The sequence below is a fragment of the Callorhinus ursinus genome, unplaced genomic scaffold, assembly GCF_003265705.2.
Source record: "Callorhinus ursinus isolate GAN/ISIS: 27379988/994484 unplaced genomic scaffold, GSC_fseal_2.0 scaffold2, whole genome shotgun sequence".
Lineage (NCBI taxonomy): Eukaryota > Metazoa > Chordata > Mammalia > Carnivora > Otariidae > Callorhinus > Callorhinus ursinus.
In genome coordinates this window covers 108465695-108478293 of record NW_027397064.1, presented here as the reverse complement: position 1 = coordinate 108478293, position 12599 = coordinate 108465695, and the positions used below count along the sequence as shown (strand labels likewise).

Sequence of the window (12599 nt, the reverse complement as noted above, 5' to 3'; positions counted from 1 at the left end):
GCTTCACCAATTTTGGCTAAGACTTCCACAGGTGTACAAATTCCAATCCTCCACCCCAAACAAAACAACAACAAAGCAACACCATCCCCCTTCTCTTCTTTGTAATCTGGAAAAAATGAGCAAGTGCACAGTGCCCGAGTCCTGTGCCTAGAGCCCCTCTCTGAGTCAGCCTGCTTTAACCAGAGGGAGCCCGGCTCTGAAACTGCCGAGGCCGGTGCGCAGCTCAAACCCGAGAGTCGCTCCAGTTCAGCGCACCCGATTCTCCAACGATGCTTAAGCTTTGCCGGCTGTCGCCTTCGGTGGTGACATCAAGTCCCACAGCGCGGCGCGGGGAAGTGAGCACAGTCAGGAAAACCCTCGGCCCTGCCTGCGGCCTCTTCGTCCCGCTACAGTCGGCCTCCATTACCCTTTTCCCGTGCCGCACCTCCCTTGGTAAAATGAAACCTAGTGCAATCAGCTGAGGCAGAAGGGTGGCAATCCACTACCTCTTCACTAAGCAAAGAGAAAAGGCAGAACCCACTCTAGGCAGCAAAGGGGTGTGTTGCACCGGCCGGGTCGCCTGGAGGTCCCGCCCAGGCCCGCCCTCCTGACATCGGGGACTACATTTCCCAGAGGTCTCCGCGACCCCAAGGGGCAGGCCCGTCCGCTCTCCCGCTCATACTGAGAGGTGACTGGCTTCCCCAGAGGAGGGCGGGGCCTACCCCAGCCAATAGGTGAGAGGCTCGTTACGGCGGCGGAAGCAGCGGCGCTAGGCAGAGGGGTGGGGGGCAGAGTGCTAGCGCCCCGGCGGCGGCGGCGGGTCCGGAGCCCGAGGACGTCGGCCCCACAGGCGGAGAGCGCACGGGAGCAAGCTCGAGGCGGCGCGGCGGCCCCTCGGCGCAGCACCCAGGTAATGGCGGGACGGGCGCCCGGGAGGGGAGGGGAGGAGAGGGGAGGAGACGAGGGGGCGGGGCGGCCGAGCCGGGCTGCAGCGTCCGTCCCGCTGTGCGTCCCTGGGGAAGGGCAGCGGTGCCTCGTCGGCTGCGGCTCAAACCTAGGCTCTTTCACAAGCTGGGCACGGCGGTTGGCCGGCGGCAGGGACCGGGTATCCTGCGGCAAGGAAGGGAGAGGCTCCAGGAGGGGTGGGCTGTTTCGGGCTTGGGGGCGTGGCGGGCGTGGGCCCTGGCGGGGAAGTGGAGCGGCCGGGGGAGCGCCGGCGGGCGGGCGGCCCAGGGAGTTTGGCTCCTGGAGCAGTTTAAAGTGACTCTCCACATCCGGGCCCTGCGCCCGCCGCTTTCAGACCCCGACCGAGGCGGGGCCTCCTTCCTCCCCGCCCCCCTCGCCGGGAGCGCTTGTCTTCCTTTGCCATTGGCTCAGCCTCGAGGGGTTTGGGCTGCCCCTGCGAGGCTCGCGCCTGATTGGCTGGGAGTCGGCGGGAGGGTGGGGCGGGATCAGAGCGCGCAGGCCTCCGCGGATTGGTGCGGGCCCCCGAGTGACGCGCCCGGCGTGGGGCCAATGGGCGGGCGGGGGAGGTAGGGGCAGGTTCGGGGGAAGAAGACTGGAGAGGAGCCGCGGCGGGGTGGCGGGGGTGAGCGGGGCCGGCGGGGCTGGACAGCGGCGGGCCCGAGGCGCGCTCCGGGGTGCCCTGTTCACGACCCAGGAACCCAGCGCTGCCACCGAGATGGGCCCTCCGCGGCACCCCCAGCCCGGCGAGATGGAAGCCGGAGGTGCGGGCGGCGGGCGGCGGCTGCAGGTAAAGAGGCACACCGCTTGTCCTGGGGCTCCCCAGAACGCCGTCCTCCCCCACCCCCCAAGACTAAGTCTCAGACACCCGAAATGTCTCTGGAAACCTGTTTTCTGCGATATCAGCGGTGGGCTTCAGGGTGGGGGTGGGGTTGCATGCGAATTGGGAATATCGGTAGAGCTTGGCTCCTGAGGAAAAAGTGGGGGTCGATTGTAGAGAAAGTGGCGAAGGTCTCTGGTCCCTCTGGCTCAGTAGGGGGTCTATGAGAAAAGGGGTAGGAAATCGGAGGCCTGTGCAGAAAACCATTTGAGAGTTCCTTTGGATTAGGTCTTGATGTAAGCTTTCCGATTTCTTAGAGCAGGGCATCTCCCCTCGGGTTCCACCTACGACATACTGATGACAGTTGTGTTCACCTTGGTGTGAGCTTCAGTCTTTCAAAGGAACATGCTGTTTTCCACAGAACTTTATACAGATATCTATGTATTGGGTTAATACCCATTATATGGCTGTTGCACAGGATTCAGTGTTGATTTTTTTAGAGTGGTAATCTGTATTTCCTGAGTGTCATAGTATACCCCAACACCACGCAAACGATTTTACTATTACTTGAATCCATGTCCCTTAAAAACTTACAGAATTTGGACCATTTCTGCACCGTATGTTGATCACAAGTAATTGTTCTAGGTGCATGAAGCTGCATTTGCTTTTCTAAGGGAAAGTATAGGTACTGGAGATGCTTTAATTTCTCATTATTGATTCTCATGTGAGAATTTAGTAATAACCATATGACTGTATGTACTGCAGGTGGAAATGAGTTCTCAGCAGTTTCCTCGGTTAGGAACCCCTTCCACTGGGCTAAGCCAAGCTCCTTCACAGATTGCAAACAGTGGTTCTGCAGGATTGATAAACCCAGCTGCCACAGGTGAGATATGTGACAGTCTTCTCTATCGCTTCTTGCTTTAAGAATATTGCCAGTTTTTTTCCCACCTTGTGGGATTTTAGTAAGTACTAGGTTATTGAATTTGGAGAAAGGATATATCACAATTTTAATTTAAACAAGGTTTGTTGAGGTTGCCTGGGTGGCTCAGTTGGTTAAGCGTCTGACTCTTGATTTCAGCTAAGTCATGATCTCAGGGTTGTGAGATTGAGCCCCACGTCAGGCTCTGCGCGGGGCATGGAGCCTGCTTAAGAGTCTCTCTCTCCCTCTCCTTCTGCCCCTCCCCCCTTATAAACAAGTTTTTTTTAATTCCTTTTTTAATCCTTTCACATATACTAGAGTATACGTGAAACTTACAGCGAAGCATGCCTATGAGAACTATATTTTAAATACATTAATGTGTTCTCCTTGTTCTCCTTTAAGGCCCAGAGATATAATAGTGCCATGAGGGAGTCCAAAGGTGTTTAAGGCATAGTTCTTGTCTTTTAGGAGCCTATGAGCTAGGAAAGAAGGTTTTAAAAGAAAAAGGACAGTCGACCCTTGTAAAACACAGGTTTGAACTGTACAAGTCCATTACATGTGAGTTTTTTCTAATAAACGTAGTACAGTACTGTAAATGTATTTTGTCTTATGATTTTCTCAATAATATTTTCACTGTAGCTTTATGGTAAGAATATATAATATATATAACATACAAAATACATATTAATTGACTATTACAGGCAACATTTCCAGTCAACAGTAGGTTATTAGTAATTAAGCTTTTGGGGAGTCAAAAGTTACATGCAGATTTTTGACTGCAGGTATGGTCATCACCCCTAACCCCTTGCATTGTTCAAGGGTCAACTGAATATATACACATTTATGCACTTAGTTTTTAGTGGTATGTACTTTGAGTGCTGTAGGTCAGTGGTCTTTAGCAGGGATGGTTTTGCAGTCCAGGGAATATTTGGCAATGTCTGAATACATTTTTGGTTGTCACAAGTAGGGGGTGCTGTTGGCATCTGATATTTAAAGGCCAGGGATGCTGCTAAACATCCAAAATGGGAAGGACAGCCGTCCACAACAAAGTGTCTGGTCCAGTCAACAGTGCTAAAGTTGAGGTACTCCTTCAAGTAGTCTTTCTCTCTCTCTCTCTCTGTGTGTGTGTATATATATATATATATATATATCAAGTAAAAAGATGACATTGCGAAGTAAAGTATTCCTTTTTCTATTCCTTTTTCTTCACTGCCTGCTTCCTAAGTTCTTTATCATGGTAAATGGTATCACTGTCTGCTCATTGCTCAAACCAGGAACACGGGCATCATCTTTAACCGCTCTGTCTCTCTGGCTCTTATATGTAAGCTTTGGACCTTTGTCTGATGTTTCATCCTTATTATCCCTTTGCTTCCCTCCAGCCAACTTAGTTTTTGTTACAAATTTATCTGAGTTCTCTTTAGACTTGAAGTAATTTTAAGCTACTTCTTGTCTCCTGCTTAATAGTAACTACTCATTTTCTAAATGACAAAAAGTTCCCAATATTCTTGACCTTGAGTCTTTATACACAATCTTCCTTCTTCCTTTACACACTCACTTATCTGGTTAATTCCTGTCCTTCCTTGAGTTTCATCTCAGATGTCACTTTCTCTAGGAGGTCTTTGCGGCTAGACCACAGGAGTCAAGGGTAGGACCTGAAGACTAGAACCATGTCCTGGAACCTGGAACCTTGTGTACCTTTGTATGTGCTATACTTGCTACATTGTAGGGCACAAAAATAGTGGTCAACAAGTCCTTATAGAGCTACTTAAAGTTCTTTGCTACTTAACAGATATTTTTGACAAATTGTCTTTAATATAAATTCGTAGAATAATTTAAAGAAGTATAGCTTAAAGAGAATATTTTTGAACATCTATTTACAAAGAATTATATTGCTTATTAAAAACAGTGTCGGGGTGCCTGGGTGGCTAAGTCGGTTAAGCATCTGCCTTCGGCTCAGGTCATGATCCTGGAGTCCTGGGATCGAGCCCCAAGTTGGGCTCCCTGCTCCATGGGGAGCCTGCTTCTCCCTCTTCTTCTGCCTGCTGCTCCCTCTGCTTGTGCTAGCTTCCCACCCCACCGGTCAAATAAATAAATAAAATCTTTAAAAACAAAACAAAAAAAGGTGTCAACTAGCAATAATTGCCCTCAGATTTTGTTGAGAAGGAAATCATTGACTTAGACCAAAATTGTTTATAATTTTACTTCTGAATAGTGTGTTTTTTCCTTCAGTGACTCTGAGAAAGAAAATAAAAGTTTTTCTGTAAGGAGTTAAATATTTCTCTATATTTCCTATTGTTTTTATTAGAAGTTTTTATTAGAAGAACTAATTTGGGATCCTAAGCATATCAGGATTTCAAATACATGTTCAAAGGTCAGAAGTATGGATTACAACAAGTTTTCTTGACTATTCTTTCAAGATCCTTTTGGTTCTAAATGATTCTAAAAAGAGCTTAACAGGGAATAGTCAGTACATTATATCATAATGAAATTGTCAAAAACCAAAATGTTCCTGAGCAAATAGGTGTGGGAGAAAGTTATGAAATTGTCCATTTCCCTTAAAAATTTAATCGGGAATATCTGTTTGGACAACAGGGAAGGTTCACAACATGATCATCTATAAAGATCATATATTCAAAAAGCCGTTAGAGCTAATAAGTAAAATTAGTAAAGGTTGCAGGATAAAAGTTCAGTGTATAAAAACCAATTATTTTTAGTACTAGCAATGAACAATGAAATTTTTTAAATGTCATTTACAATAGCATCAAAAAAAAAAACCACAAAACACTTAAGGGTAAGTTAACAAAATGTATGTAAGACTTGGGGTTAGAAAACTATGAATGAGAACAGTTAAAAACCTAGATAAATGAAATGATCAATCATGCTCATCTATTGAAACACTCAGTATTTTTAAGATAATAGTTCTACCCAAAGGGATCTGTACATTTAAAAAAAAAATTCTAATCAAAATCCTATTATGTCCTTTTGTAAAAATTGTCAGCCTGAATCTATATTTATATGGAAGCCAAAGGACCTACAATAGCCAAAGCAATTTTGACCCCTAAAAAAAAAAAATGAAGGAAATTGGCAGACTCTACTACCTTACTTCAAGACTTGCTGTAAAGCTACACTAATCAAGACAGTGTGATATTGGCATAAAGATAGAAATATTGGTCATAGAAAGTGGAGGATCCAGAAATAGACCCACACATAATGGTCAATTGATTTTTACAAATGTACATAGATAATTCAATAGGGAAATGATAGTCTTTTCAACAGAATAGTGCTTGAACACCAGAATATCCATATGGAAAAAATGAACCTTGACCTTTACTTTCACCATACACAAAAATTAACTCACATGTATCATGGATCTAAATGTAAAACTTAAAATTTCTAAAAGAAAACATGGAAACTCCTTATGACCTTGGGGTAAGCAAAAATTGTTTAGGTTGCAAAAAACACTAATTACAAAAGCAACTGGTATATTATACTTTATTAAAATTAAAAATGTCTACTCTTCAAAAGACACTATTAACAAAATAAAAAGGCAAGCCACAAATTGAGGAGATGGTTGAAGTAAATGTATCTGCAAAGGACTTATATCCTGAATATACAAGAACTCTTGTAACTCAGTAGCTTTTGCTATATGAGACAGCCTGATTTTTTTTCCATGGGCAAAATATTTGAATAGACACATCACCAAAGATGCTATCTGAATGTTCAATAAGCACATAAAAGATACTAAATAGTATTAATCCTCAGGGCAATGCAAATTAAAACCACAGAAAATAGTAGGCATCCACTAGAATGACTAAAAATACCAAGCTTGTTGTGTTTGTGGAACAAGTAGAAGTCATACATTATTTGTGGGAATGCAAAATAATCTAACCACTTTGGAAAACGGTTTGACAATATCTTATAGAGTTAAATATAAACTCACCATACAAGCTAGCAGTCCCATTCCTAGATATTTACCCAGATAAATGAAAATGTATGTCCAAAAACCCATACTTACGTGTTTATAGAAGCAGTATTCATAATAGCCAAAAACTGGAAACAATCCAGAATTTATTAGCTGCTGACTAGATAAAGTTTGGCTTATATGTACAATGGAATACTACTCAACATTAAAAAGGAACAAACAGCTGGTATATAGAACAACATAGATGAACCTCAAAAACATACATACTTAACCCTTGAACAACTTGGGGGTTGGGGTCAGTTACTCTCTGTGCAGTCAGGAATTTGAGTATAACTTTGACTCCGCAAAAACTTAATAGCCTACTGTTGAACGGAAGCCCTACTGATAATATAAACAATCAATACATATTTATATTTTATATGTATTATATACTGTACTTTATAATGTAAGCTAGAGAAAAGAAAATGTATTAAGAAAAGCATGAGAAAGAGAAAATCATTTATAGCACTGTACTGTATTTATCAAAAAAAAAAAAAACAAAATCAACATAGGGGCAGCTGAGTGGGTCAGCTGGCCAAGCATCTGCCTTTGGCTCAGGTCATGAACCCAGGGTCCTGTGATTGAGCACCCCCCATCAGGCTCCCCGCTTAGCAGGGAGTCTGCTTCTCCCTCTCCCTCTGTCCCCTGTCCCCACTTATACTCTCCCCCCCCAAATAAATAAAGTCTTAAAAAAAATCCACATATAAGTGAAGCCATGCAATTCAAACCCATGTTGCTCAGGGGTCAGCTGTACTAAGAGAAGGAAGCAGACTGACACAGAGGACCACATGTTGTACTGGGGCGCCTGGTGGCTCGGTTGAGTGTCCAACTGTTGGTTTTGGCTTAGGTCGTGGTCTCAGGGTCTTGGGATTAAGCCCTGCCTTGGGCTCAGTGGGGAGTGTACTTGGGATTCTCTCCCTCTGCCTTCTGTCTCTCCCCACCTCCATCCCAAAGCACTGACACACGTGCTCTCTCTCTCAAATAAAAAAATCGTTAAAAAAAAAACCGTTAAAAAAAAAAGAACCACATATCGTATGATTCTGTTTGCATGAAGTTCCAGAAAACACAAAGCTATAGTGTTAGAAAGCAGATTAGTGGTTTCTAAGGGCTAGGAGGGTGGGAGGGAGGGAATTGCCTGCCAAGGGGCATGTATGAACCAGTGAGAATAATGGAAAATGTTTTGTATCGTGATTTTATTGTAGTTACAGTACTGTATACTTTTTTTTTTTAGAGAGTGGGGCAGAGGGAAAGAATGTCGACACAGGGCTCGATCTCACAACCCTTAGATCATGACCTGAGCCGAAAGCAAGAGTCCGATGCTTAATTGAGCCATGCAGGACCCCTGTAGTACTGTCTACTTTTGTAAACTTTTATCTAATTTTATGTAAAGAATTAGTGGGTTTTTTATTGTATCTCAGTAAAGCTGATTGACTAAAAAATGGACAAAAGATAGACACGTATACTTCACAAAGGAAGATATATATGAATGGCCTGTGGTCACATAAAAGATTTCCAACATCACTAGTCAGTGGAAATTCTAAATAAAACCACAACAAGAGACCCACTGTACACCCACTGGAATATCTGTGTATCAAGAATTGGAGGATGAGGAGCTGCCAGAACTCTAATACACTGGCTGACAGGACCATAACATGGATACAACCATTTTGGAAGGTATTCCAGCAGTCTCATAAAGTTAAACATTTACTTACCATTTGACCCAGCCATTCTGCTCCTAAGTTATTGGTAAGAATGAATGTAAAAAAACTCTTGTTGAGCTCTCCACTCTTAGAAATAGCCATTTTATTGTATGTAAATTGTACATCAATAAAGTGGTTTTATTTGTTTTGATTTCAAGTTTTAAAAAAAATTCTAGTTAACATGTCGGGTAATATTCGTTTCAGGTGTACATTTTAGGGATTCATCACTTAAATGTAACAGATGGTGCTCATCATAACTGCCCTCCTTAATACCCGTCACCCATAAAGTGGTTTTAAAAATAAAAGTTTAAAAAAAAACTGAATGATCAGGGAGAATAATCAATATATAACAAAATGTAAAATATAAATCAGTCTTTTCACCCAGCACATGTATTTTCAAAAATTTTTTTTCCTGAGGAAATCACTGAACAAGGACTCAAAGTATGTACGGATTTTTATCTGAGTTGTTGATAATAGCAAAAAATTTAGAAATAACCTAAAAGCCCACCAGTGATATAATGGTTAAAAAAGCTATAGTTGGGGTGCCTGGGTGGCTTAGTTGGTTAAGTGTCCATCTCTTGATCTCAGCTCAGGTCTTGACCTCTGGGTCGTGAGTTCAAGCCCCAAAATGGCCTCGATGCTGGGCGTGGGGCCTACTTTAAAACAAAAAAGCGCTATAGTATATCTATGCAATGGAATTTCATTTAGCATTTTTTTTAATGAGGTAGTATATAGTCAATATTATTCAGCCGTTTCACTTCTGGGTATATATCCAATAGAAATGGTAAATAGTTCACCAAAAGATATGTGGGAGTATTACTAGCACTACTATTCATAATAGCAAAAAGCTGAAAATTATCTAAATGCCTATTAACAGTAAAATGGGTAATTTGCAGTTGATTCCTACAATGACCTACTATACTGACAATGAAAGATGTGCAGCTACATGCAATGACATTCATGGATCTCATACTTGTAAGTGAAAAAAGCGAGATACAACAGGGTACATTTGCTATGAGTCTATTTATATAAAGTTCAAAAATAGATAACAGTAATCTCTGGTGCTAGGGGTTAGGATAGTGAGTATCCTTGGAAGGGATATTGAGGAATCCAGCTGAACAGAGGGCTTCTGGGGAATGTTTTGCATCTTGAGCTGGGTGTTGGTTACTCAGGTGTATTCAGTTTGTGTAAGTTCATTGAGCTATACAATTAATATTTGTGCACTTTATGAAGGTTACAGTTCACTGAAAAGTTGCATAAATAAAAACCCACCCAAAATTAGAGATAAGAAATGTCTCAAGGTTTTACCAACATATTAACTCTTGGTGCCTTTGGGGAATAGACTTTGGGAGCATCTTTATTTTCTTGGTAGTTTTACAGATATTTAAATTTTTTTACATAAGTGTAATCTCTGTTTTCTAATATTTTGGGAAAATGATAGACACGTATGAGATAATATTTTTTAATATTTTATTTATTTATTTGAGAGAAAGAGAGAGAGAGAGCATGAGAGGGGGGAAGGTCGGAGGGAGAAGCAGACTCCCCGCCGAGCAAGGAGCCCGATGCAGGACTCGATCCCGGGACTCCAGGATCATGACCTGAGCTGAAGGCAGTCGCTTAACCAACTGAGCCACCCAGGCGTCCTGAGATAATATTTTCACAAACTCTCTTTTATTAGATTAGGGCCTTGATTTTTTAAGTTAGTTTTTAAATAGGTTACATGTTTTCATGGTCCAAAATTCCCAAGGTATACAGTGAAAAGTTATTTCTCTTATCCCAGAATCCACTTTATTTCCTGTCAAGAAATCAAGATGCTTTGGGAGTTATGTTTCTACATAGGAAAATAAACATATATGTTTGTGTATATTTCATTACTTTTTCACTGTTCTGTACCTTGCTTTTTTCATCTGTATATTCTTAGTATTTTTGCATAATGCTCATTGTCAGTTTTTTCATGAGAGTACCTAAAAAGCTTCCTTATTTTATTCTTACAGTTGCATGGTAGTCTGTTGTGAGAGTATACCATAATTTATATAGTGAGTCCCCTGTTGATAGACATGTAGGTTTTAAAACTTCCTTTACTGGAATAAAAATGGGGAAACAAATAATCTTGTATACGTCATTTTAGACATATACCATGTATCTATAGGATACATTCCTATAAGTGGAATTGTTGAGTTTCAAAGGCTGTGTGCATTGTAATAATGATGGAGATTTCCATGTTTGCTTTGTCGGAAATTTGTTTCGAAAACCTATATGTTCTTAGACTTAAGAATTGTATTTAGGCGCACCTAGGTGACTCAGCTGGTTAACTGTCTGACTTTGGCTCAGGGTCCTGGGGTCAAGCCCCCCACATCAGACTCCACACTCAGTGGGGAATCTGCTCCCTCTCCCTCTGCCTCTACCCCTAGTCATGCACATGCGTGCACTCTTTCTCTCTCTCACAAGTAAATAAGTAAAATTAAAAAAAAAAGAATTGTATTTAAATTATCGTTTTAATGTTAGGTTTTTCTAACTTTTTAAATGAATACCTTAAACGAAAGCATCATATCTACTTTGGCTCTTCTGAGTTCATTTTTTTTTAAAGATTATTGATTTATTTGAGAGAGCACAAGCACAAGCAAGGGAAAGAGCAGAGGAGGAGAGAGAAGCAGGCTCCCCGCTGAGCAGGGACCACAACGTGGGGCTTGATCCCAGGAACCCAAGATCATGACCTGAGCTGAAGGCAGAACCTTAACTGGCTGAGCCACCCAGGCGCCCCTTGAGTTCATTTTAGGTAGTTATCAGGCCCTGTGTTCATAGGAGTGGAAAAGCCGCAATAGCCAAAGTCAGTCCTGTGTTCCATAGGCGTGGCTGTTGCGTTTGATATCTGTTAGGGGAACCTCATGCCCAGATTCTCCTTAAGAAAATCTCACAAAGAAAGGGTCACTTTATCAACCCTGAAACTTAGTTGCAAGTGCCACTCTTGTGTGTCCCTTGCCATTCGTTAATATTAATTAATATTGGAAGCGTGTGACATGCTATTTCTCCCTTAATGTCCTTACTAGTCAACGATGAATCTAGCCGAGAGGCTGAAGTCACTGCCAGGGAGCACATGGGTTCCAGCAGCTCCCTACAGTCCCGCGAAGAGAAGCAAGAGCCTGTTGTGGTAAGGCCCTATCCACAGGTGCAGATGTTGTCTACACACCATGCTGTTGCATCGGGCACACCCGTCACAGTGACAGCCCCACCAGCCCATCTGACGCCAGCAGTGCCACTCTCCTTTTCCGAGGGACTTATGAAGGTAATGGAGAGGTTTAAAATTTCACATTAAACCACAGCTAAAGACTGGCTAATCTTCCTGACAATTTCCACAAAGTCTTAGGCTGTATCCAGGATCTTAGTGTTTTCTTTTTGACCCATCAGTTCAGCTCTTCTCTGTCACTTAGAGCTCTGCTGTTCTGCAGTGCCTAGTCTTGTGCCGCTGGGCAGTTGGCATCACAGGATCTTTTCTAGTATCCGTTTTGACGTTGATATTATTCAAGTTATGGGCATGCTAACTCAGATTTTATCTTGGAGTGGCACTCTTCTCCAAGGTTTTGTTTTAAAGCTTGCTAATTCGGGGATATCTGAGAATATTGCCTTGTATATTACCACGTGGCTATGGTTCAGTTACTGGGAGTTTTGTTTACTTCCGCCCAAATGTGGGATGCAGCATTGTATAGAAGAAAGAATGTGGGCTGTGAGCCATGCAGATCTGGGCCTCAGTCCCAGTTCCAGTTTTTACTGTCTGCATGGCTTTGAGCAGGTGACATAGCCTTGCTTTGTATGTTTCCTCATCTGTAAAATGGAAATGCTGGTACTTCAGTGGAAAAGCTGTGATGCTAAGAGATAAAATATATAAGCCTTCTGGATCTTTCCTGGCACTCTCCAGGTTTCATTTGTGTACTTTTAACTATAGAATGAAATGCATCACTCGTAAAAAGCTATTGATATGTTTCGTGTGGTTTTCTGTTTGCAGCCGCCCCCGAAGCCCACCATGCCTAGCCGTCCCATTGCTCCTGCTCCACCTTCTACCTTGTCACTTCCCCCCAAGGTTCCAGGGCAGGTTACCGTTACCATGGAGAGTAGCATCCCTCAAGCTTCAGCCATTCCTGTGGCAACAATCAGTGGACAACAGGTTTTTTTCCTCTTAATTTGCTGATTTTCAAACTGAGATGCCAAACTGTTGATCATTATTTATTGAATGCCAGCAGTACATTAGGCACTGTACTAAAT

The 12599-nt window shown here is 42.6% G+C and overlaps 1 protein-coding gene across 13 annotated transcripts in view; it reads left to right on the top strand.

Annotated features, from left to right (window-relative positions):
* The first annotated feature begins 741 nt into the window (after positions 1–741).
* SAP130 (Sin3A associated protein 130) overlaps positions 742–12599 on the top strand; it is an 84779-nt gene continuing 72921 nt past the window's right edge. For 4 of the 13 annotated variants that reach the window (XM_073885629.1, XM_073885628.1, XM_073885598.1 and 1 more), the window contains exons 1-4: positions 1585–1732; positions 2528–2645; positions 11390–11625; positions 12343–12501. In XM_073885629.1, the coding sequence (XP_073741730.1) occupies positions 1661–1732; positions 2528–2645; positions 11390–11625; positions 12343–12501 (585 nt within the window). In that variant the 5' untranslated portion in view covers positions 1585–1660. Of the gene's footprint in view, positions 890–1583; positions 1733–2527; positions 2646–3656; positions 3764–11389; positions 11626–12342; positions 12502–12599 lie in introns of those variants that run through there. The other 9 variants (XM_025857905.2, XM_025857888.2, XM_073885606.1 and 6 more) reach the window with 6 other exon arrangements.